We start from the raw sequence: 23,772 nt of genomic DNA on the forward strand, positions 1-23,772 counted from the left end.
TCCTTTGGAGCCTTTGGTTCTCCCTCTGCAATGGGCCAGTGACAGAACACACCGGGTAGCTTGGCTGTGGACATTCAGCAATCTCCCAAAGGCCTCCACCCTGCTGAACCCCTCCTAGGTAGCAGGGCAAAGTACCTACCTGTATTTCCTTCCTGGACCCCTTTCTCTTGAGAGATATGGATGGGCAGGGTCACTTTTGTCTCTGCCAAGCCTGGCTTGGGTCTGGCTAGAGGGCAGCTCCAGACATGGGCAGACATTGGTTGTGGGGAGTGTATACGTGCGAATTGACATATGGCTTGGATGAAAAGCCATGCTGTCTTAACTGGAGGCCTGCCTAGTATGGGGTGTGGAGGGGGAAGGAGGAGAGGTCAGGGACCACATAAGACCACTAGGGCATAACCAAAGCCAGTCAGGAAATGGCTGCCCTCCATGTATCCATTATGGCATAGATGGCTGAGGAAACAAGGTGGCAAGGAGCCAAGTGCATCCTCTTCTCTACAGACAAGGAAACCTGGTCCCATTCCTCCCCCACCCAGGCCACCTCCCCACTTCCTACTGCTGCTCCCTGAGCTTTCCAGGCTCCTCTGGGCTATGACTTGGATATTCCCCTGTGATGGGGACCTCACTCTCACCCTGACCCACCCAGAGTGACAGTGACAGTGATGAAATAAATGAGCATCCATTAATGGGTTCAAATGCACACTGGCTGTGTGATCACACTCAAATCAACCTCCATGCCAAGCCTGCTTCCTAGTTGGTAAAACAAGACGTTGCTGCTGTTCTTGCTGTTATAATTAGATTACAGCTTTTCTCCAAGGAAGGCTTTGGTCCCTGGAGATAGCAGGGTGCTATGTGACTCAGGCTGCATGCTGCCACCTCCTAGGCTGTCCCTTTTTGGGTAGGCATGAGCTTCGGTGAGACAGGGACTAGTGTTGGCCTGGGTCCTGAGATGCCTCACATTAGACTGGCTTTTTAATTCCTAGGTCTGTGTTCATGGGTTGGGCCTGATGGTATCCATACAGAGCCTGAACTGCTAGACATGCCAAGCAGTGGATGAGTCTAGTTGTGTGTGTGTGTGTGTGTGTGTGTGTGTGTGTGTGTGTGTGTGTGTGTGTGTGTGTGCGTGTGCATGCCAGTACAGGGGCTTGAACTCAGGGCCTGGTCACTCGCCCTTAGCTCTTTCACTCAAGGGTGGTGCTCTATCAATTGAATGACAGCTCCACTTCTGGCTTTTTAGTGGTTCATTTGAGATAAGAGTTTCACAGATTTTCCTGCGGAGTCTGGCCATCAACCTCAGTCCTCAGATCTTGGCCTCCTGCATAGCTACGATTCTGGGCATGAGCCACCAGCACCTAGCTAATTATTACTTTTGCAGCTCAATCATTAACTGCAAATCCAACTTGTGATTATTTGCCTTTAGTTTTCTCCTACCTCGGGGACCTCTCTCTACATCCCCCAAGCCACCTTGATCTGGAGGTATCACAGCTTGGTTCCAGGATACTCTTCGCCCCTTAGCACAGGCTTCTTCCTACTCCACCACCAGAGCAAGTACCATAGTGCCCTCCAGGGGTCCTGTCTCATCCATCTCTCTCCATGGCTGGGCCCTTGAGGTTGATGCCAACTTCAGGCCTGCTAAGGGTTCTTGCACTGGCCACTTCCTTTGGCCATACCTCTGCTCCGACCAGGTCACTTGGATTGGAGGTAGGCTTCCCTCGCTCCCAGAACTTCCCAGCTTGCCAAGGACTGAGACTGCTCTCTGAGGAATCAGACTGAACCCAAGGCTCCGAGGATCAGTGGGCAGTGGCCTGCCTCCTGTACATGTCATCCTATTGCTGCCCCTCCTCCCATCAGGCTTTCCTCAGTGCATTAGGTCAGGTTAGCTTGCACACCTGGCTGGAGAGGGATTCTGTTTCACATAGCTGGTTGTGTTCAACCCCTCCCCAGGTCTGGCTGACCCTGTGGGCTGTAGTCCCAATGGTTCTAAAGAATCAGGCAGCAGCACAGTGTGTCTACTAGTTAGAGCTGAGCTCTGACACTCAGTCTTCTCTGTGCAATGGGTGGTCTGAGCAGCCCCTCTCACTTGAATCTCTTTAGAGAGGTTCTCCATACACAGCTTCTGCAGAGCCATCTCATGCAGGCACTGCACCCAGTGGCCTGTGCCAAGTGGTGCCAAGTATGAGAAGGTAGGAAGCAGAACGCAGCCTCGTGCAGGGCAGGCCCAAGGCTCTGGGTTAGCTCCGCCTTCCTGTTTCTCAGCCCAAGGGAGACCCCTGCTGTCCACTCTGCTAGAATCTTTTTCCTATTCCAGGGCCCAAGAGGACCAGATGGACCTGCTGGGGAGCAGGGGTCTAGAGGTCTGAAGGTATGACCCTGTGGCCTGCTCTTCTTCACGCTTTCCTGGAGGCTGGAGGAGGTGGTCAGGACCCCAGCACCAGGGCTCAGCTTTCCCAATCCCAGACCCCTGTGGGCAGCAGAGAGTCCCAGAGAGGCTGAGGGCACAGCCCCAGGTGCTCATACTCCCCCACCCCCTGCCCTACAAGCCAAGAGGAGAAAGGACGACAGGACAGGCCAGCAAGTTGCCCACCACCAGGACCCCACCCCTCCACTGGAGCTGAGGCTACTTCTGCAGCCCTATTAGTAGGAAGAGGGCCTTAGTTCTTCACCCATGACCCTGGTTACTGGGCACTAAACTCCTCCAGGACTTGAATTTTTCCCCCAGTGCAGTGGGGATAGGGGAGAACAGGTGGTCTCATAGGTCCCTTCGTCCTTCTGTGGGATGGGGCCCTTCTCTGTAAAGGGACCTTCTAAGCCATCTCCAACCTTCACAACCATACAGGGCCCTGAGGGACCTCGGGGTAGACCCGGCCAGCCTGGACAACAGGTACGTCAGACTACATCTATGCTGACCAGCTGCCAGACCCTCACTCCCCCAATCTGCCTACATTGTGTGCCTCTAATGACCCCCAATGTGCTTCCAGGGTGCAGCTGGTGAGCGAGGCCACTCAGGCCCACGCGGCTTCCTCGTAAGTAGTGCCAGTTTCAGAAATTCTCCATGCTGAGCTTTGTGGGTGATGGTGGAGAGGGACCCACAGGTGCCCCCATCTGTCACACCAGATGACTTGATGACTTGCTTGGGGTTGGGAGATGGGTGAGGTAGGGTAGAGATAGCCATGAGAAGCTGAGGTTCTCTGTTTCTTTATCTGCAGGGCATACCTGGTCCCTCGGGCCCCCCAGGTGCCAAGGGCCTCCCAGGAGAACCGGTAAGTGTCTGTTCCCTCCCTGCCATTCCTGCCCCTAGCAGGTTGATTCAGCTGGACCTCTACCCAGTGTGGGGGCCAGGCAGTCAAACAAGAAGGCAGACTAGGAAAGGACATGCCAGGCTCAGTCACAGATGGGTCAGGCGTCGGTGACAAGAATTTGCCTGGGAGGGAATTCTGGCCTGAGCCTCAGCTGACATATTCTGCAGCCTGTTTACTTGCCGGGAAACTGAGGACAGCCATCGTTTTCTTGACATGCTGCTATAGACATGACAAAAGACATGGATAGAGAGGCAGGAGGGGGAAAGCAGAGAGCTGCGGGGGGGGGGGGCAAGAGCTGCTTGGAGCCCACCGGAAAAAGTAATCCTCGGGGACAGGGAGAGAGTGACATGGCCACTCTCAAGGGTAATGCTGTCACTGATAGGCGGGGAGCAGAGACTCAGCGCAATGGGTTTGAGGGAGTCTGCGTGTTAGGGGCAGGGAACCCCTGCAGAGGCTCCTGGAGTAGCCTTTTTGACACCAATTGACCAGAGGTGGGTGGGAACACATGGCATTTCCAGAGGTGGATTTAAGGGGAGGGCAATGTAGAAGATGGATGGTATAGAGTGAGCAGGACTCAGGCTTTCTGTACGGGAATAGGGGAGACAGGGATTTGGGGAGACACATAGGACTGTGCACTGCGTGACAGTTACAGACAGCTAGAAGTGGCTGCATGCCTCCCCTCCCCTCCACCAGGATCTGTGGTTCCCCATCTCCTCACTGCTACAAATGGCATTATCAAGCCTTGGGCCCCAACTGCCTCTGTATCTGTCTCCAGGGACCCCAGGGACCCCAGGGACTAGTTGGCCCACCAGGAGAGATGGGACCGAAGGTGAGTGATGAAGAGCTCTTGCTTGGCCCTTGCTACTACTTTGAGAACACAGTAGCCCTCCTCCTCCTTCCGGCCAATCCTGCCCTGGCTAGTAGGGGTGGTTGTATCCTACATGCTACATACTGAAGGCCAGAGACCCAGAAGAGAGAGAGGATCCAGGTTGGGGCATAAGAAGGGGGACTGGCTCCCAGGGTCAGGGCATGGAGTGCAATGCAGACATGTCAGGACCCTAGGGGAGTGGAGAAGGGTTCAGTATCCTTCACCACCAGCATCACGGACACAAACAGTATCAGTCCTTATCCCATTCTCCAGCTTGCTGAGACCTATACAGAGAAGTCGGAGCTCAGATCGCGGCTGCTAAGGGACGGGCAGCCAGAAGCTTGGAGGGGGCCCCAATAGTTAGGCCTTATGCAGAGGAGAAATCTGAAGCCTGAGGTTTACACAAGACCACAGCCATGCCAAGGAGATAAGTCAGGACCCTTTTCCACCCCCATCCCCCTGGCTCCACTACAAAGAGAAGGGCTCAGAACATCCACTGGCCTCTTCCCCATCCTTATGTGAATCATGAATTTTCCCCTCCTGCTTGCCAAGGGCCCCTGTGTGGTAAACCGCAGTCCTGGGGGAAGAAGAGGGTCCAACAGCCATGAGACTGGGACCAGCCCCTTGGTGCTAGCTCCAAACTCCCAGAGACGGCAGTTGCTTCCACTTCAGTGTGTCAGCGGTGTGACCTGGGCATAGCACGTGCCCTCTCTGGGCCTTAGTTAACCCCTTGATCTGTAGCCAGGGGACAGCCCTTGTTCTACAAGAGACCAATGGCATTTGGGGATTTTTTTTTCAGGGGCCACCAGGTGCTGAGGGAGAACCAGGCCTTCCTGGAGAAGCTGGGATGAAGGTGAGGCAAAATGAAAGACAAGAAAAATGACCTGTTGAAACCAGCTCTCTGCTGACAATGACATCTCCATGTGGAAGAGAAACGGGCCTTTCTTATGCCCGGGATAATGGGGTCTCTGTGCTGCTGGCTGGGCAGTGGGGCCTTCGGTGCCCCCACGGCTGTGCTCAGCTACACTGAGCCCCTGCCTAGCAGCATTTTCTCCCCGCACCTGCCCTGGCCACCCCTCCCAAACGTGTGATAGCATCTGCATCTCAGCCCCAGGGCCCCTCATTACCTGCTGGGAAACAGGTACCCATTGATACCTGGGCCCCAAGGACAGCCCCTCCTGGTCCTGCATCCGATGCAGGCCTTTGAGCCGTGCTGACTGGCTAAAGACATTGTGAAGGCCAAGACCAGGGAGACAGCTTGAGGGTCTATGAGACTTGGGACAGACCACTGCCTCATGCCCCTGTCTCCCTCCTATTTAGAGGGAGCTGCAACAGGCCTGGCACTGTTAGACGTGGCTTAACTCTCAGACCTGTTGCCCAATGAAGATAACCACCCAGTATATAAGCAAGGTAGAAGTGGATGATTTCCTGCTGAGTCTGAGCTGGGGCTCCAAGATGACTGGGCTCTCCACTGTGAGCAGCAGGGAGCAAATCTTGGAAATCCCCAGATGAGAAGGACCTTTGGGGGGCCCTCAGGGGATGTCGTCAGATGTCTCTCTCACTGGAGTTCTCACCAAGTCTCAAGGGAGAGTAAACAGGTGTTCAGTCGGAGCTTCCACGCTGCTGCTGGGGTTCCTGAAGCCAAACCACCCAGCTTTAGGTCCTAAAGGTGTCATCAGACTCCCACCATCAGACTCCCTCCAGAGTTTGGGCTAACTACCAATGCCCCAGTCTTGGCTTCTTCCACTACCAAAGAACACCTTTCTTCAGGTCACTGGGAAAGTCAAGTCATCTCCATGTGACAAAGTGCTTACCACAGTACGTCTTTGGAGCCAAGGAGGGTGATAGTGATGGTGGTGGTGGTGATGATGATGATGAAGATGGTGGAGAGGATGGTGGAGAGGATGGTGGTGGTGATGATGCTGATGGTAGGACTGATGGTGGTCATGGTGACGGTCGTGGTTTCGACTATAGTAGTGATGATGTTGGTGGAGGTGATCTTGATGGTGAGGATGGCAGTGGTGATGATGCCATGATGGTAGTAAAAGCATGATCATGGTGCTGTGGGGAGTGGTGAGGATGAGGGTATTGAGAGTGCTTACGGTGGTGGTGGTGTGAGGACAGTGATGTCAGCGGTGAGTATAAGCATGCAGGTGACAGGACTGCTAGTAGCATGTAGTCATGTGGTAGTGGTGACAGTGGCCCTGTGGCGCTGGCATAAGAGAAACCCTTGGGCAGGGCTGGCTCACTTGGAACAGGAGCTCTGGTTGGTGTTTTACAATCTCTCGAGAAGACTTCTCCCCTTCTCCCCTACCCTGAGTCAGAGCCAGAAAGAATGGCAAAGGCCGCCGCAGTGGTGCCCACCCCCATACAGCTTGTGTTTGGCTTCTTCTAGGGTGACATTGGACCTCTGGGCACATCTGGGGAGCAGGGCCTCATTGGTCAGCGGGTAAGTGGAAACAAATTCATCCTCCTTGGAAAGCGTCAGGGTGTGTGGGCTTCATGGGGAAGGAAAGAGCTTTGCTTATCCTCCCCAAGTCACCATTTCCTCGGTGGTAGAGCCAGGTGGAGAATCTCTGCAGCTTTGTCTAGCTTGGTAGGCAGCATGTCCACAGGTCCACATTTCATAAGAGGAGAGGCCACATGGCAAAGAAAACATCAAGAAGCTCAGAGGCCTGAGATGGTAAGCTAGCCTGGTTTGCATCCACCACACATGGTCAGTAGTGTCTGTGTTGGCAAGATTTTTGAAGCCTCCATTGGAACTCAGCCGGCAAGAGAAGGCCCATTTCTTATAGCACTGAGGACACAGCAGTGAGTAGCAGAGGCCCTGGCTTGTGGAATTTCCAGCCTAATGGCTCAGTTAATAATGTCTGTCACAAGTATAGGAGGAGCAGAATCTGCCTGCTTGCCACAGCTTGGCCAGCAGCTCCTAACAGTGGTATCAGTCATGTGTTACAGACAAACATCAGATACCACGGGCACTTTAGCCTTGGGAATGCCTTTCAGACAACCAGAGGTGATATTGAGGCATGCCCAATGTTAGAATTGACTCCAGCCCACTAGGCAGACTCACCGCCCCAGACTAAGCAGTGAATCCAGATGTCATGTTCAGGATAACCTGGGACCAGTGAGGTCCGACCTACGATAATCATGTCATTCCTCCCCTGCCCGCCCCAGAGTGTGCACCCCGTGTATGCTTGCCCCGTGAGAGGGAAGGTGAGCATCTGGGTTCTTGGTCATCTTTCTCTACTATCTTTCTAGGGAGAGCCAGGCCTGGAGGGTGATCTTGGCCCTGCAGGGCCAGATGGATTGAAGGTAAATGCTCTCAAGGGCAAGGTCTGGTGGGGGAGGGGGCTCGGCCTGGGAGGGGAGACTCAGAATGTGCCACCTGCTATGCAAGACTCAAACTTCCTCCAGGGTACCAAACTTCCTAAAGTACCGAAGTGGGCTGATGGAAAGAGTCAGAGTCCAGGGGTCATTCTGACGCTGGGGCTAGCGTCACCTTCTATTCCACTCTCTTCGTTCTTGCTTCCCTCACTTGAGAATGTCAGTTTCTCCTGGCTACCCCTGACCACCCACTCTGTGCCAGGCCCACAGCTAGGGCTGGACAAACATGCTCAAAGATCAGGGAAGCAGCGGTCGCCACCGGTGGTGCTGCAAGCCAAGAGTTAAGGATACTCAGTCTTTTATAGCATTACCAGGTTCTGTGCTGAACACTCTAGGTATACCACTGCCATTAGTGCTACAGATAAGTCCCATTTTTAGGTGTGGAAACAGATTCAGAGAGGTGTAGCAACTTTCAAAGGACACACAGCCAATATTGACACAAACGGAACCCAAATCCCAGCCTGTCTGATTCCAAAGCCCAGCTTATCTGTTCTACCATAGACCTGTGCTGGAAGTGAAAAAACTGAGCCAGGCACTAATGGCTCACACTTGTAATTCTACCTACTCAGGAGGCTGAGAACTGATGATCATGGCTCCAGGCCAACCCCAGTCAGGAAAGTCCATGTGATTCTTATCCAATTAACCACCTAAAAACTAAAATCAGCTATTATTCAAATTGGTATCTTTGGGATGATAGCATCCAGGCCCTGAGTTCAAGCTCCACAATCGACAAAAATAAAGGTGAAAAGACAGAGCCTCTTAGGAAGGTAAAGAGGTACTCACTCATTCAGAGACCATGCCTGAGGTGAAACTCAAACCATGACTCATAGGTACCTAAGTTTATTGGCTTCAGTAAGCTCTGCCACTCCCACCTGTGTGGGCATCGCCTCTGACTCCCATCTCTACCTGTGGCCCAGCCACTCCAGATGCCAGGACTTTCCCTAGGGAAGACTCTCCCACCTCTCTCCCTTCTCTCTACAGGATCTCAGAGAAGCACCCCCTTCTTTGAGTCTTGACTCCCCCATCTATAATACCCTACTCCCGACTTACCCCACTTGCAACCCTCCCCACATTTACCCAATTTCCTAGGGAGTCTTTAGTGACTGGCCTCTACTGGCTCTGGGTGTTTTCTTTCAGGGACAAGAGCACCCCCTATTGTCCACCTTTCTACCTGCTGCCTTGGTGCACAGGTGACCCTGAGCCAGACCCCTGGATCCTTTGATGGTCCAATCACAGCTAGCCCACTGCCAGAGGCTGGGCTGCAGTAAACCCTCTAGCTCTCAGGGTGCCTTAGCTCTGGTTTATCCTTCTGCACTCCCTCCCAAAACTGGTTCTTCTGCCTTTAACCTTGAACCAGAGTAGTTGCTCTCAGCCACACCTTCTCCCATGAGTGCTAGGAGACCCCAGTGTTCATCCAGGAATCACCTCTCAGGCAGGCACAGTCGTTGGTGTTTCTTGCGTGTCCAGTTCTAGTGGTGGCAGTGGTGGTGGTGGCCAATGGCAGTTCTAATTCCGTGCTCATTGAGCATCTACAGGGCTTTCTCCCATCCAATCCCTTGACGAGTAAGGAAGCAAACAAGGGATACTGGCCCTGAGTGTGGTGAGGGGACACACGCCAGGGATGAGGGAGCTGTTGCCTCCTGCATGCAGGGCCTGGTGGGTTCTCACCAGCTTTCCACTGTGGACTTCTGCTGGCACTGGACACCTCTGCCTCTCTAAGCATCTTTTATCCTATGTAAATTGGAATGGTTGACCCAATGCCCTTCTGGGTATTGACACATGTTGGAGGGTTTCCAGGACTTCCAGAAACCCCCAGACATTGTGGGGACAAGCCATAATGACCCTCACCTTAGCTAGCTGGAAGCCAGGCTGTGGGCTTGTAATCTGATCACACTTTATAGCTTGGCCATGTTCCTGCTACTGAGAGCTGAGACAGCAGGTTGGCCAGGGATGGCAATCCCGGAATGGCCTCCGGGAGCCCCAGGCGTCTATGGGAAAGCCTCTGGGGCTAGCCCCCCTCCTCACACCCGGCTCTGTGGAATGGACACCTGCAGTGGAAAGGGATCTCAGAGAGCAGCCTGGTGACCTCGAATCTCTGCACTAGCCACACTGCTCAGCTCCATCACCCTTCTCATGTGTGGCCTGTGGATGCTGAATGACAGAGCTACTCCAGAGTGGGCCGTAGACTGCCTGGAGCTTTCTATGCCAGCCTCCTGCCCCATGGACCAGGCCTCAGCAGGCCAAGCCAACCCCAGAGGAAGCTTGCAGCAGTGGAGTTCATGAATGTCTCGGCTGGAATCCAGCTCCAGCTCCATCCCCTCTGTGAGCTACTCTCTGCACATATGATGCTACACTCTAATATCCCAGACTCCTCCTAGGTCACATGGCCTCACACCCTCTTCCTCTTCTGGCCTCCCTGAGCTGTCATCAATGGCTCAGGGGATTTGCCACAGGTCCTGCTCAGATGGTCCTTGATGGACCTCCCAGCCTGGGGCCAGCACTGCCTGAACTGGAACTTCCCCTCCCCACCTGCCACAAAGAAGAGGGGAGGAGTAGGGCCACATAGGGAAAAGTTCTTGTGGTTGTTTCAAAGCCCTCTACGAAGCCAGCACTCTGGGAGAACCACGGAATACCTGTGCCTTTACCTCCCCAAACCCAGGCCAGGGGTCCACTTGCATAGACAGACCCTTGAGTTCCCAATCTTACAGCCCTGAGAAGACCTTGTGACACCCACTTACCTCTCCAGAGATCTGCCCTCATCAACCACTTGTAGGGAACTGGCCAGTGTCTATGCCCAGCCTTAGATTTCAGCTCTACTGCGAGGTGGGGGGACTGGAGGCCAGATCATGTCACAGCTCTGCCTCACTTTCCCTGTCTGTGAAATGAGACCAAGAGCAGGCTTTCGGGAGGACTGAATCAGCACAGACATAATGCAGTTCGGATGGGGAGAAGGGCGAGTGCCACACACCATCCACTGGTCAGAGAAACTGTCCTCCTGGTTGCAGGACCACCATGTAGTGCAATGGCAGCAACAGAAAGCAGGCTGTTCCAGGGCCTGGCAGTTCATTCACCCCTGCCCTGGCCTGCTACATGGACGTCAGCAGTTCCTCTTGGAAACTGCAAGAAGGAGTCAAAAATGCAACTCTGAATTGGTTTTTTAAAAGATCTGTCAGTGAACGTCTTCCCATCAAACCCATTGTGCTTGTGCCTGGGGTGGGAGTGAGGGGTGGGCAAAGAGCCATGGGGTGTGATTACAGGTCTTGGCCCCTAAGCCACCCCCTGGATTCGCTCACCAATCATAATAGGGATGGCAGAGGCTGCCTATGCTGGGATGTGCCCCCATGCCAGCCCTTCAACAGCTCCAGGAGCTCTGGAGAGCCCCAGAGGCCCTGGCTGGGGACAGGGACATGCAGGCTCTGCATACATTTGGAGATTTGGGGTTCTTGTGTGCCTGGTGATTAATCTGTTCTCTGTGTCTTCCTCCACCTCTTGTTCTCCCAACCCAGGGGGACAGAGGTGATCCAGGACCTGATGGTGAGCGTGGTGAAAAAGGCCAGGAGGGGCTGAAGGGTGAGGATGGTCCCCCTGGACTTCCCGGGATCACTGGCGTCAGGGTGAGTGTTCAGGCTGCTGCCCACACTGGGGCTGTGGGCATAGTGGACATGCAGGCTTTCCTGGGCCACCTACACGTCCTCTGTGATCGGGCTTCCTCTGCCATGGAGAGTGACCAAAAGCCAATCATGCCTCTCTTACTCTGTCTTCCAGGGGTCCCCCGGCTCCCTCAAAATAACCCTTGGTCCCTGCACAGACTTGGTTCCTGTGTCCTTACCTATCCATACATCTAGTCACACCCACCCATCCACACTGCTTTCCTTTAGACAAACCAGGTTCTCACCACTAGGCCTTTGCTCATCCCATTGTCTGGGACCCCCGTTCTTCCTTGTTCAGCTGTCACTACAGGGAGTACCTACACCACCAAGCCAGCCCTGACCCTAAGCTAGGCCTGGGGCTTCTAGGACCATTTGCTTAGTACCCAGGAGGTGAGCCCAACTCTCTGTGAGTTCTGCCCTTGCACCCTCCTACAACTGTGCTCCTCTGAAATTGAATCTGGGCCCTGCCCTCGAGGTACCTAGGGAAGGACAGGAGCAGCCTGTGCCTTTGTCTGCATGCACCAGACTCAGCACTTCCCCTGGTGTTCCTTCTCTGACCCGGAGAGCAACCTCAAGAACTTGGAGATCAGGGAGGCAGAAGAAATTACCCAGGACCACAAAGTAACAAACAACAGGACTGCTTAACATTCCAGGGCCCGGGCAGGGGGCCAGGAGTATGGCCAGGCATCAGGTAGAAAGCTGATGTCATGGAGCCAGACTCCATAGTGGGGTCAGTGCAGGCTCCACGGTGGAACGGGAGGTGTGTGGCCTGGGTCCATGGAGACAAAGCTGCCTCAATGATGCCTACAGGCGTCCGCCCTGTGCCAGCTGGGCGCAGCCTCTGGCCTGGCCTGGTCTCCCTGGCCAGACATTTCCTCTCCAAGGCTGAGAGATTTGTGTTGTTTCCCGAGACCAGCGTCTCACTTCATTCAGCCTGCTGTGGACATTCTTTTTTTTCCTCTGGAGTGTTGAAATGACTAACCTGGACCTGAGCCAAATTAGCAGGCAACAAACTGCTATGGGAAAATATGTCTCCTAAAAATAGAAGTGAAGCGCTAAGCTGTCTTGGTAGCCAAGACAGAGTGAGATCCTCACACAAGCTAGAGGAGGAGACAGGCCTCGCATGCTTCCCTAAGGGAGGCTTTCCCTGGCTCACGCCAGCCCCGGGCAGACGAGTCACAGGGAGTTCTGAGGAACAGAGCTGGCTCCTCCGTCCCTTGCGGTGTGGCTTTTCTCTTGCCTCATGCCCTCTCTGGTCTTGCTTTTGTGACAGTAAGAGATTTGGGGAGGAATGTGTGCTGAGAGCACATGAGTGCCAGCATTTCTGGGGCCTTCCCTTGAGGAGTGCTGTGTGTTACTATTTTGTAACGGGCACAAACCACGATGGTGATGGTGATCGTGGTGGTGATGGTGACATTAATGGTGGTGGTGGCAGTGGTGGCAGTGGGGGGATGGAGGTGACAATGATGGTGATGGTGGTGGCTGTGATCATGAGATGGTGACAGTGGTGGTGAGACAGTGCTGGAGGGGAGATGATGGTGACTGTGACAGTGGCAGCAGCGGGAGTGGTGACAGGGTGAAGGATGGTGTGAAGGTGGTGGTGACTGGGATGTGATGGCATAGTGGCGAGTCAGGGGTGGTGTTTTGCTGTCTGTCACTCCCAGTCCTCCTGCATCGAGCTTGCTGAGAACCCTGAGAAGGCTGTGAGGGCCTGGGGTGGGGCCAGCAATGAGGGCCCCTGGGTCACAGGACGCCGTATTTGTCCATGAGGGCCTGCACTGTACTGGTGGCCTCTTAGTTGCACGTGCATGTTCCCAGGGCTTGCACGCTCACAGGGTACCTGACAGCACAGTGCTCACATCCGTCCCCATCGTGAAATGATGTGTGGCCATACATACTTAGGGCTCCACTTGTTTACATCCCAGCCAGAGGGAGCTGTCGGGATAAGGGGTGTCTTGGGTGTCCCTGGGCAGATACCTCTCTGATCCTCTGACCTCAGTGCCCACTCACCTTTCCTCTGACAAGAGATTGGTCAGCTGCTGCATCCTATTAGTCTGGATAGTTCTATGGGCTACTTTTCACGGCATTATTACGGCACCACTGGGCCAACTCTCCAGCCAACAACGTGCCTCAGTTTCTTTAGAGCTAACCCCTCCCCCAACACCATGTGTTAGAAAACTGGAGTCCCAAGGAACAGTCAAGGACTGTTTATTGAGGCACAACGAGAGGCAAGCAACCTTTCCACGGGAGGAAGGTTGTACAAGGAGGTGGGGCCAGAGTTAGGGTTTTATGGGTCTGAGCCAGGAGACAGAGGTTATTGGAAAGGTTATTAGAGGTTATCGAAAAGGTTGTTAGGGCTGGGGGAGGAGAGGGACTTTCAGTTAGTCCCACAATGGAATGTTTATAGCCAGGCTTAGGTTAGATTGCCTTGCCTCCATCAAGCACATACCTGCATACCTGGCTTTTGCCTGACATCCCTGTGCACCTGGGATAGTAGAATAGGTCAATCCTTTACCACTCAGCTCATAGGAGGACTTACGGAGTGGAGCACATAGGGCCAGCCTGGCCCACCATCAAGGTTGTAAGGATTTTCAGTGTTTTACTACAGAGAAAGTAAGAAAACTTGACATTGCTCAGCCTGGCGCTGCCCATTAGAAACAGAACACACACCACGTGTGGGGTTTATAAAGATAAGAAGAGAAAGGTAATCAATCTTAATATCATTTCTTCAGCCCATAGGTCCACAATATTATTTCAGCATGAAATTGATATGAAAAATTCACTGAGGAGAGCTTTTTGCCTTTTCTATTTTGCCCTAAGTCTTTCAGAGCCAGTGAGTGTTTCCATTGACAGCACCCCAGTTCAGATGAAAGTTCTTACTGAAGATACTTGATCTGTATATAACCTTCATATAATTTATAATTGAAAATGTAAACCGGGTGCTTGTGGCTCACGACTTTATTCTAGCTACTCAGGAGGCTCAGTTCTGGGGATCATGGTTCAAAGCCAATCTGGGCAAGAAAATCTGTGAGACTCTAATCTCCAACTAAGCACTGAAAAAACTGGAAATAGAGCTGTGGCTCATGTGGTAGAATGCTGGCCTTGAGCTGAAAAAAAAAAGCTAAGGGACATCCCCCAGGCCCTGAGTTCAAGCCCTTGTACCAGGGGACACACACACACACACACACACACACACACACACACACACACACACGTAGAACCACCCTTCAGCCAGATATGAGTAGCTCATGTCTATGATCCTAGCTACATGGGAGGCTGAGATCAAGAGGATGACAACAGGCTCCCCACTACCCCAAATTGATGGGACCCCTTCTCAATCCATAGCTGAGCACAGACATGTGTAGCTGTCATCCTAGCTATCTGAAAAGCTGAAATCAGGAGAGTCCATAACAAAAAGTTCACAGGGGCCAGGCCCTGAGTTCAAGCCCTATGACCTGACAAAAAAAAGAAAAGAAAAGCAATTGTAACCCTGAGTGGTAGGCAGAAAGGGCAGGAACATGGACTGAGGCTACTGGAGGCTGCCACAGGGCTAGCTGGCTTCTGCTGGTGTGTGGAGCTCAGGACAGAGTTTCCCTAGCTGGGCTACTCCCGGGCTTCTGACAGTAACCATAACAGCAGCAGAGCAAGAGCCTGTCTTGTGTTCCTGTGCCACCAAGTTGCATCCTTGAGCTCTGTGAGGTGCACGGGATGCTGGAAGTCAGGCACTTCATGCTCAACGTCACCTAAACCTTGGATGGCACAACCACTTCTAAACTAAGTAGTTGGTCTGAAGAGCTAGGGGCAGAAACGTCTCCTAGATTTGCCTCAATTTTCTCCTTTCTCTTTCTCCTCTTCCCTTGTCCCCCTTTAGGGTCCAGAAGGAAAACCAGGAAAGCAGGGTGAGAAGGGCCGGACTGGAGCCAAGGTAGGTCCTCTGTCCTGCGTGATGGCCCACGCCCCATCCTCCCACATCCCTTCCTCACACACTCTCCTGCAGAGCTGCTGACTGCTTGTTGTTCTCCCATCACAGGGTGCCAAGGGCTATCAAGGACAACTGGGTGAGATGGGCGTCCCTGGAGACCTTGGACCCCCAGGGATGCCAGGCCCTAAGGGGTCTCGAGGCAGCCTGGGACCAACGGTGAGGATTCTGGCTGAAAGGGGAGTCAAGCATGGGATACAGGGGACCTAGAGAGGAAGATAGGCAGACGACATCTCTGTAAGGCCATTTCCAACCCCCCACACTGCCCCCAGCAACTGATGACCCTGTGCTGAGTGAGTCCCAGGGCTGAGTGAGCCATGACTGTAATCCTAGCTGCTCAGGAGGTTGAGCTCTGAGGACTACAGTTCGAAGCCAGCCCCAGAAAGAAAATCTGTGACACCCTCCAATTAGCCTCCAGAAAAACAGAAATATAACTGTGGCTCAAAGTGGTAGAGTGCTAGTCTTACATGAAAAAAGCTCAAAGACAGAGCCCAGGTCCTGAGATCAAGCCCCAGGACCATCCAAAAAATAAAAAGAAGCAGCAGAAGAAGAATATGCAGTGTACATCCCTTCTGAACACACAGGATAGACGGTTGTTGCCGTCTGCAGGGACCCTACACTGAGAGCCCAGATTTGAGACAAAAAAGAGGTTCCCTAGTGGAAACACAGCCACAGATTTGGGGTATAGCATGCCAGGTTCCCAGATGCCTCACGGCATTAGACAGTGCCCCCTCCAAATTCCCCAAAAGCCTCATTAGCACAGATAATAGGGAGCTGCAGTAAAAGAATTGGAAAAGAATATCTTGTCTTGTATTATCTTTGTTTTTAATGCAGCTATCACTTTGAATCCATGAAATTTACATTTAATAACGGCTCTGTTTAAGTACCCTGTTATAAAAGTCCTAGAAATGGGGCTGGGAGTTTGGTCTAGTGGTAGAGTGCTTGCCTGGCATGCACGAAGACCCGGGTTCAATTCCTCAGTACCACATACATAGAAAATGCCAGAAGTGGTGCTGAGGCTCAAGTGGTAGAGCTCTAGCCTTGAGAAAGTCCAAGGACAGTGCTCAGGCCCTGAGCTCAAGCCCGGGAATGGCAAAAAAAAAAAAAGGCCTAAAATGTCACACCTGGTTCCACCAACCACCAGAACTGTGAGAAGGAAGGGCTAGGGGCACAGAGAGAAGGGTTGTCCTACTAGCTTTCTATTTGCTGCTTCTTGAGTATGGGCGGTATAAGTGTGCTGTGCTGCTAGAGAGAATGTCCCTGCTGTGACCAGCACACAGCATACCAATAAGGGGCTCTTCTCCTCTCCCAGGGTGCTCCAGGACGGATGGGGTCCCAGGGAGAACCTGGACTGGCTGGTTACAATGTAAGTTCCCCTGTCCTTCTCCGGAGCTCTGTCCCAGAGCCCCCTCCCAGCTGTGGGGTCCCCTGGGGCACTAGTGATGTCACCCCATAGGGGCGGGCTTCTAGACCCATAGATGAGCATGTAGGGTACCATGGATGGGGACCTCATCCCAAGACTTCCCTGTACTGATGGGTGCTCTGAATACCTTGTCCAAAATGTGGAAGAAGAGAGCAGCCTAGGCTGGAGGAGGATGGACCCCATGCACGGTCCCTTGTTCCATGCCAGACAGACCCAGATTCAGAGAGGCTAGGAAAGGGAAGCTGAGGCTCAAGGATGTTAGAGATCATGGTGCAATGTTAGGGAGAAATCTGGAGGAACCCCATGAGGAAGAAGAGGAAGGAAACAACAACAGGCAGAGAAGCAGAGGGGGAAGGGAGGAGGGAGAAAGTGGAGGAGGCCAGGCCCAGGAGGCACCTGCTCCTGTTCCAGGGCAGGACTCTGGCCACTCAAGTAGGCACACCCCTTGGAGTTGTACGGGGGCTGGGGACCTGAAAGACCTATCTGGAAGGCCAGGACCAGGAGGGACACAGGGTTTGTTGAACCACACAGCAAGTTGGAACCCTGTTATATAACCCCACTGGGTGCAGCTCTGAGTTCCTGTCCTCTAGCTTTTGTCTCTCCTGAGTCTTCACTTTGCCCTCACCTCTCCCTCTTGTTTATCTACAGGGACACAAAGGCATTGCAGGACCGCTCGGATCTCCTGGGCCAAAAGGCGAGAAGGTAGGTGGTTGGCCGTACAGAGGCAGATGAATGATGCTGTGACTTGAGTAGCTTGGAAGGTCCAGGATGGCTTACACCTGCTCTTAGCATGGTGGCCTGGAACTAGCCCTGAGGCCAGAGCCCCCAGGCCTAATATATTATGAGTGACACTATGTGTCACTTCTACCCGGCACTGGAGAAGACTGACCGTCCCTGCCCTCTAGGTCTCTGGAATGTTCATCCTGTATTGACCAAGATTGTGTCATCCCTGCAAACACTGGCATTGAAGCCTTGCATGTGGATGAGGTGGCCCAGAGCCAGAAGGGACACCAGGACAGGCAAAGGCTTGAAAAGGAGACCAGCATTGCCTGGCACGGTCTCATCAGGTCTCTGAGACTGCCTTCCTGGTCCTCCCTACAGTCTCACTGCTGGAATGCCCTCTACTGGGCCTCCACTGGCTCCCTGTCCCAGGCCTTCTCAGTCTGCCTGCCTTCTGCTGAGTCAGCTCCCCACTCACTGAACCCAACTGTGAGTCACATTGGCCTGGTTTTGCTGTCCCATGGCCCCTCCTCCTGCCTGGAGGAGTGCAGGCCCAAGTCTAGGCCCTGACACAATCCACAGGAAGCTGTAGAAAGCGCCATTTCATCCTTCCTCAGCTCTTGCAGCTTGCTGGGGCCAGCGCAGGGGCTAACAATCCCCAAAGTCCAGTGGAGCTAATGAACCCTGGGGCTAGAATGGGTCCCAGTATCTGGGAGAATGGCCCCATCTGCTGAGTGGGTGAGTGTCATGTCAGTCATGCTGAGCCCAACAGTGGGCGTGTCCATGCACGAGGTTCTATGACATACTTTTTCACTCCTTGGCTTCCTAAACTAGTGTGTTTCAGGCCCGGGACTGCTGCCCAACCCAGCTCCAAAAGAGAAACCCAATCATGCATTGCTTAGTGACAGGGATTATGAGAACTGCCATGGTCAGGGATTTCATCCTTGTGGGAACAGCCTACAGTGTATGGACACAAAGAAAGACAGACATCCTGTCACCGGGTGACATACCCCATGGGAACACAGCCATAGTTGTGGCTCATGACTGTCCCCTCATAAACAGCTGATCACAGACTGGACAGGGCTTGGAAGGAGGGCAGGGTCCTGAGGCCTGGTGTATGTGTGGGTGGGTATTCTCTCCCCTGAAATTTCTCCCCCAGCTCTCACCTCAACCCCAGCAGGAGGCTGCCTCTGCACTCCATGACAGGTGGGGTCACGTAGATAGTGGCAGGGTGCATGTTAGGGGAGATCTGGTGGGCTGATTTTGGCCTTTGGTTCCTAAGAGGCCGTAGCTGAGATCCTGCCTTCATGAGACCTCAGTTTCCCCATCTGTAAAGTGCGGACAACAGCTCAGCAGCAACAAGGTGGCTGCATAGAGTCTCCAACGCAAAGTAGAACAGACTCGACTGAGTGCTTGGCACGTGGAATGTAGATAAACCCAAGCTCCTGGCCCAGAACAGCCCCAATCCCCTCAGCACCTGCCACCCCCACCGTGGGACTGAGAGATGAGTCATTGAGCCAGAGGGGCAGGCAGGAGAGAGAGTGCCATTCTCCCTGGGTACACAACTGGCTCAGCCAGGGTGGCATGGTACCAGACCTCGGCTTCCCCGGCCAAGCAGGTGCTCCAGGCTCAGGTGGTTCGCTGTCTCTTAACCCTCGGGCCTGCCTCCCATCCCTGGGGACACAGGAGAGGTGACACCAGTTTCCTGGGGTTTGAGTCTTCCAGGCCCTGAGATGCTATCCTGTGCTGTTCCACTTAAATCTTCCTCGTGGAAGGCTGGCAGGTCTTGCAGCAGGACCAGGTTTAAGCTCGGCTCTTCCTCCATCCTATCCTGGCCAGGTGTGTGTGACACATGGCCACTGTTGTCATTATTATTATTATAATAGCAACTTAAGTGGCTGTTCCCTGAGTCCTGCTCACAGGCAGGCACTGGCTGGAGGTCCACCGTGTCTTTCTCAGTGTCCTCGGCAAGGAACAGCATGCTGCCCTGCTAAGCACCAAGGAAACTGTCACATAGATGAGCCCAGCTGCTGAGATTCAGGGGTGATCTTCTCTAGGGCTCCCAAGGAGGAACAGAGTCCTCAGACATTTCCTTTCTCCCAACCAGGACCAGGGAGCAGCTCCCACGGCCTCCCAGGCCTCGTGTCCTCCACTGCAATGGAGCTGCAAGGAGCTGCCTGCTCTGCCCCACCATGCACGCCAGTGCCAGGCACTGCGCACACTCATCACACTCAGTTGTCATTCCTCCCTCCCTTCACTGGAGAAGGGATGCAGAGTCTGCTGGGGACCCTGAGGGTTCCCCCAGCAGGTGGGGCATAAATACTCTGATGCCCAAGGCCCCACTGCCAGCTGGGATGGGGTGCTCAGTGGTGTAAGAAATAGAGTGCTCCCTGTCTCCCCTGTCCAGGTGCCACCTACCCCTGGGTCTTCTCTCTCTGCCTTCTCTCTCCTGGCTGCTGTCCTACTGAGGCCCCCCGGTCGAGGCCCCCCGGTCAATGCCCCAACTCCCCAGGGTGTGCCTTTTGTCTAAAGTTGATTCTGTGTCCACAGGGGGAGCAGGGTGAGGATGGCAAGGCCGAGGGGCCCCCTGGACCACCTGGAGATCGGGTAAGGCCCCTTCCATGCTCTGAGTTGTGTGGGGTCCCAGATGGTGCCCGAACCTCCTGGTGTGTGGACAGGGCAGCATGCTGGATAAGGCTGCAGAGCCCCACAGACTGTGTTGTTCTTGTTCAGGGGCCTGTGGGCGATCGTGGAGACCGTGGGGAGTCTGGGGACCCTGGATACCCTGTAAGTATTGGCGCTCTGTGGGTTGATAAGACCAAGAGTGACATAAGAGGGGCAGGAGTTTGGCCCAGTGCTTGTCTAGCATGCATGAAGACCTGGTTTCAAGACCTTTTTGGTACCACATACATAGAAAAAAGCCAGAAGTGGTGCTGTGGCTCAAGTGGTAGAGCTCTAGCCTTGAGAAAGTCCAAGGACAATGCTCAGGCCCTGAGTTCAAGCCCCAGAACTGGGCAAAAAAAAAAGAGAGTGACAATAAGAAAGGGAGGCTAGCCTGCACTAGTCACATCCCCCCCCCACCCCACTCTCAGTGCTTGGCCACAACCTTAGCATACCCGATATGGAGGCCTGACTTCCAATCCTACAGCAAGGCGAGGCCAAGACCTTCCCCAGAAACGGAGACTGATGCTGGGGAGATGTCTAGCCTTGTGTCGTGTCTACTGACAAGTTCCTTCCAATGTGGCCAGGAGAGGGCTTTTCCCTCTAAAGGCCTCAGTTTCCCCCTTTGTGGCTGAGAACAGCTTTCCCAGCAGAAGCAATGGCAAGCTATAGGACCCACTGGGCTTTTCCGACCCCCTCCCACCAGGAAACAGAGTCACAGAGACTGTGACATGGCCAGGAGGAATAAGCTTCTAGGGTTCTTGCCCTAGTCCCCAGGTCCCTCCAAGATGGTGGTCTTACCTGTCTCTCCTTGGCTTCCAGGGACAGGAGGGTGTTCAAGGCCTCCGAGGAAAGCCAGGCCAGCAGGGCCAACCCGTGAGTGCCACTTCCTGTCCAATGTCCTCTTGTGCCCTCTGAGGGGGAGGGGTATAAAGCAGTGGGGACCCTTTAAGGCTTAAAGGGACTTGCTCTGCAGAACCTGGGGAGGCAGCCCCTTCTGGTTTCTCCCATCCTCACTCCGGGGGTCCTCCCTAGAACACCCCCAAACCCCTCCCCACCCCTCCCCCCTCCAGGCGGAGACTGGCCACTCTCCCCGGGAGAGAATCCTGGGGCCGCCTTGTGTCATCTCACCTTGGTTTGCAGGGGCATCCAGGACCCCGGGGGCGGCCGGGACTCAAAGGCTCAAAAGGCGAAGAGGTGAGAGGCTTGGGTGTTCACCAAGAGGCTGAGGTGGGGAAGAGTCTGGATCAAGATCACACAGCAAACCCAAGGCAGAGCTAGAAAGAGCCGAGCTCTGCCAGACATCTCAAAGCCCATCTTTCCAGGGCTCGGGGTAGAGAGCTACTCATCTGATGTCATCTAAGGGGCCTTGAACTGAGAGCCAGCAGGGGCCAGAGATAACCTGCTTACTGTGCCACACCTGTAACAGAAAGATTGAGAAGGGGAGTGAGGGTCTGCAGAAAGACAAGAGGGAAGGCCCTGGTCTCCAGCTCTGAATAGGAGGTAGATAAGATAGTGCCTCTGCCCATAACCGTGAGGTGGCCAGGAAGGGAACCCAGGGAACACGGGGCCCTGAGCACTGTGGGAGCCTCAGGCAGCCCTGGGCTTTGAGGCCAGCATGCTCAGCCCTCTTGTAGATCAAACACTCACTTAGGGCCTGTGATCCTCCCACAACCTCCCTCCAGGATTCCTTCACCCCTGCTCCTCCTCTAGGCAGCCTCTCAACATGTGGCCTTGCTTTTGCCTTCTCAGGGTCCAACTGGGAAGCCAGGCAAGGCTGGGGCACCAGGCCGGAGGGGAATGCAGGTGAGTGGCTCACGGATACCTTGCTCCTACCCACCTCGTGCATTCCCCCAGAAATCCTCACGGGCTTCTTATGTACCCTAGGGGCCACCGGGGCTGCCAGGACCCCGGGGTGTGGTGGGGAGACAGGGCCCTGAGGGCATGGCTGGACCAGATGGACTTCCTGGCAGGGATGGCCGAGCCGGGCAGCAGGTAAGTTGGACTGGGTGAAATAAGGGGGTACTTCCATGGGCTAGACGGGCTCTGGTTGGGAATTGAGCTCAGGCAGAATGAGCGTGGACAGACGGACATTTCCTGGGATATTTCATCCTCTGGGACTTGGGAGTAAAGGCTCCTCTCAGCCTGACCTTGATGCCAGAGCTCGGGCTACTGAGCTCATCCCCTGACTGGTGAGCGGATGGAGTCCCCGTGTTTGAGATCCTCCCTATCCCCACTCACAGACCCTCAGATGGCTTCTCCTGCCCCTCACCCAGCCATCCCAGCCAACTTCCTTCCCTCCTGGCCCCATCATCCATCCAAGCCCCAAACCAGCTGCTGCCTCCCTGGCTGCCTGTGTTCAGAAACACGAAAGGCTCCCCCCACAAACATCTTTTACCTACTTCCTTTACAGGGAGAACAAGGAGATGATGGGGACCCTGGTCCCCTTGGTCCTGCTGGGAGGAGAGGAAACCCAGGAGTGGCTGGCTTGCCTGGAGCACAGGGACCCCCAGGATTCAAGGTCAGACCCTGCTTAATCACAAACCACCCCTTCTGCCTCGGTAGGGATTCTAATGGTGCTGATTCTTGGAGCACTGTCTCCCAGGGCCTGTGTGAAAATGGAATCCCTGCTGTTGACTTTGCTCGGCTCTGCCCCAGTCTTGCCCCAGTGGTAATCCAGGTAGTTATTCAGCTTCCTCCTAGAATCCCGCCACTGTTCCTAAATTGTCCACAGGCTCCCTCTCTTGGGCATTTATGGAACAGCAGGCAACTTGGCTTGTCCCTAGCATGTTATAGAGGGAGTGTGATATCTCTGTGTGAGAGGTTACTTTGAACCAGGGTTGGACCCTGAAGAGAAGATGTAGATGAAGGACTCAGATGTAGTTCTTGGCTTCCCTGAACTTAAGATCCAGCTGGGGGAAGGTTGAAATCATTTGTCAGTACATCAGGTGAAGGGGAAGATGGTCAACCATCGGATGGCATTTGGCCATCTGCCAAAGAAAAGCAGGGGAGAGGGACCAGGAGCATAGCCTAATGGTAGAGTGCTTGTTTAGGATGCACAAAGCCCTAGGTTCGATTCCATCATACATTATACACAGAAAAACCAGATTGGTGCTGTGGCTCAAGTGCTTAATTCTGGTGTCTTTCTTTAAGGGTGAAAGTGGGTTACCTGGAGAGCTGGGCCCCCCTGGCAAACGAGGGACAGAAGGCGGAATGGGTCTTCCTGGAAGCCAGGGAGAGCCTGGCTCTAAAGGGCAGCCGGTGAGTGAGTCCTGGTCACACACAAGCTCCCCCACACTCAAGCATACACCTACAGGCACACACACACACACACACACACACACACACACACACACACAGACCCCACACACATACTACTCAGGTGAACAAAACACTGACGTTCACATGTGCATACACATGCTGAGAAGCTACCTGTCTGCTTAGTGACAAGGATAGAGCAACACACATTCTGGACACCAGCTGCTGTTCACCCTGCCCTGATTGGAGTGATTGGAGGGGAGCACTCCTTCAGGACAGGAGAGGACCACCGCCCCAGGATGTGTGGACTTCTGAACGGTGGTCCTCTTCACGCTGCCTTCCTTCTTGCTTCTTTCACAAGGACTCTGTGCACCTCTCCACCAGGAATAAAGAGGAACAGGGAAAAAGAACAGAAGGGAAAATAGAAAAAGAACAACAAATAGTAATTGGCCTCAGTGACTCCAACTTCAAATAGATTTTTAATTTAAATAACTGAAAAGCATGGCCCAACTATACATTACCTCAAG

The 23,772-nt window shown here is 53.9% G+C and overlaps 1 protein-coding gene across 1 annotated transcript in view; it reads left to right on the top strand.

The window, feature by feature from the left end:
* Positions 1–23,772, top strand: part of Col27a1 (collagen type XXVII alpha 1 chain) — a 109,987-nt gene that overhangs the window by 75,464 nt on the left and 10,751 nt on the right. Inside the window, exons 29-49 of the mRNA XM_090330485.1 lie at positions 2,309–2,362; positions 2,837–2,881; positions 2,979–3,023; positions 3,207–3,260; positions 4,075–4,128; positions 4,967–5,020; positions 6,563–6,616; positions 7,429–7,482; positions 11,061–11,168; positions 15,076–15,129; positions 15,235–15,342; positions 16,496–16,549; positions 17,255–17,308; positions 19,877–19,933; positions 20,060–20,113; positions 20,810–20,863; positions 21,131–21,184; positions 21,740–21,793; positions 21,875–21,982; positions 22,401–22,508; positions 23,141–23,248. Coding sequence (XP_090186611.1) covers positions 2,309–2,362; positions 2,837–2,881; positions 2,979–3,023; positions 3,207–3,260; positions 4,075–4,128; positions 4,967–5,020; positions 6,563–6,616; positions 7,429–7,482; positions 11,061–11,168; positions 15,076–15,129; positions 15,235–15,342; positions 16,496–16,549; positions 17,255–17,308; positions 19,877–19,933; positions 20,060–20,113; positions 20,810–20,863; positions 21,131–21,184; positions 21,740–21,793; positions 21,875–21,982; positions 22,401–22,508; positions 23,141–23,248 — 1,389 coding nt within the window. The remainder of the gene's footprint in view (positions 1–2,308; positions 2,363–2,836; positions 2,882–2,978; positions 3,024–3,206; positions 3,261–4,074; positions 4,129–4,966; positions 5,021–6,562; positions 6,617–7,428; positions 7,483–11,060; positions 11,169–15,075; positions 15,130–15,234; positions 15,343–16,495; positions 16,550–17,254; positions 17,309–19,876; positions 19,934–20,059; positions 20,114–20,809; positions 20,864–21,130; positions 21,185–21,739; positions 21,794–21,874; positions 21,983–22,400; positions 22,509–23,140; positions 23,249–23,772) is intronic.

This window comes from Megascapheus bottae, chromosome 3 (assembly GCF_031878675.1).
Source record: "Megascapheus bottae isolate mThoBot1 chromosome 3, mThoBot2.hap1, whole genome shotgun sequence".
In the NCBI taxonomy this organism is placed as follows: domain Eukaryota; kingdom Metazoa; phylum Chordata; class Mammalia; order Rodentia; family Geomyidae; genus Megascapheus; species Megascapheus bottae.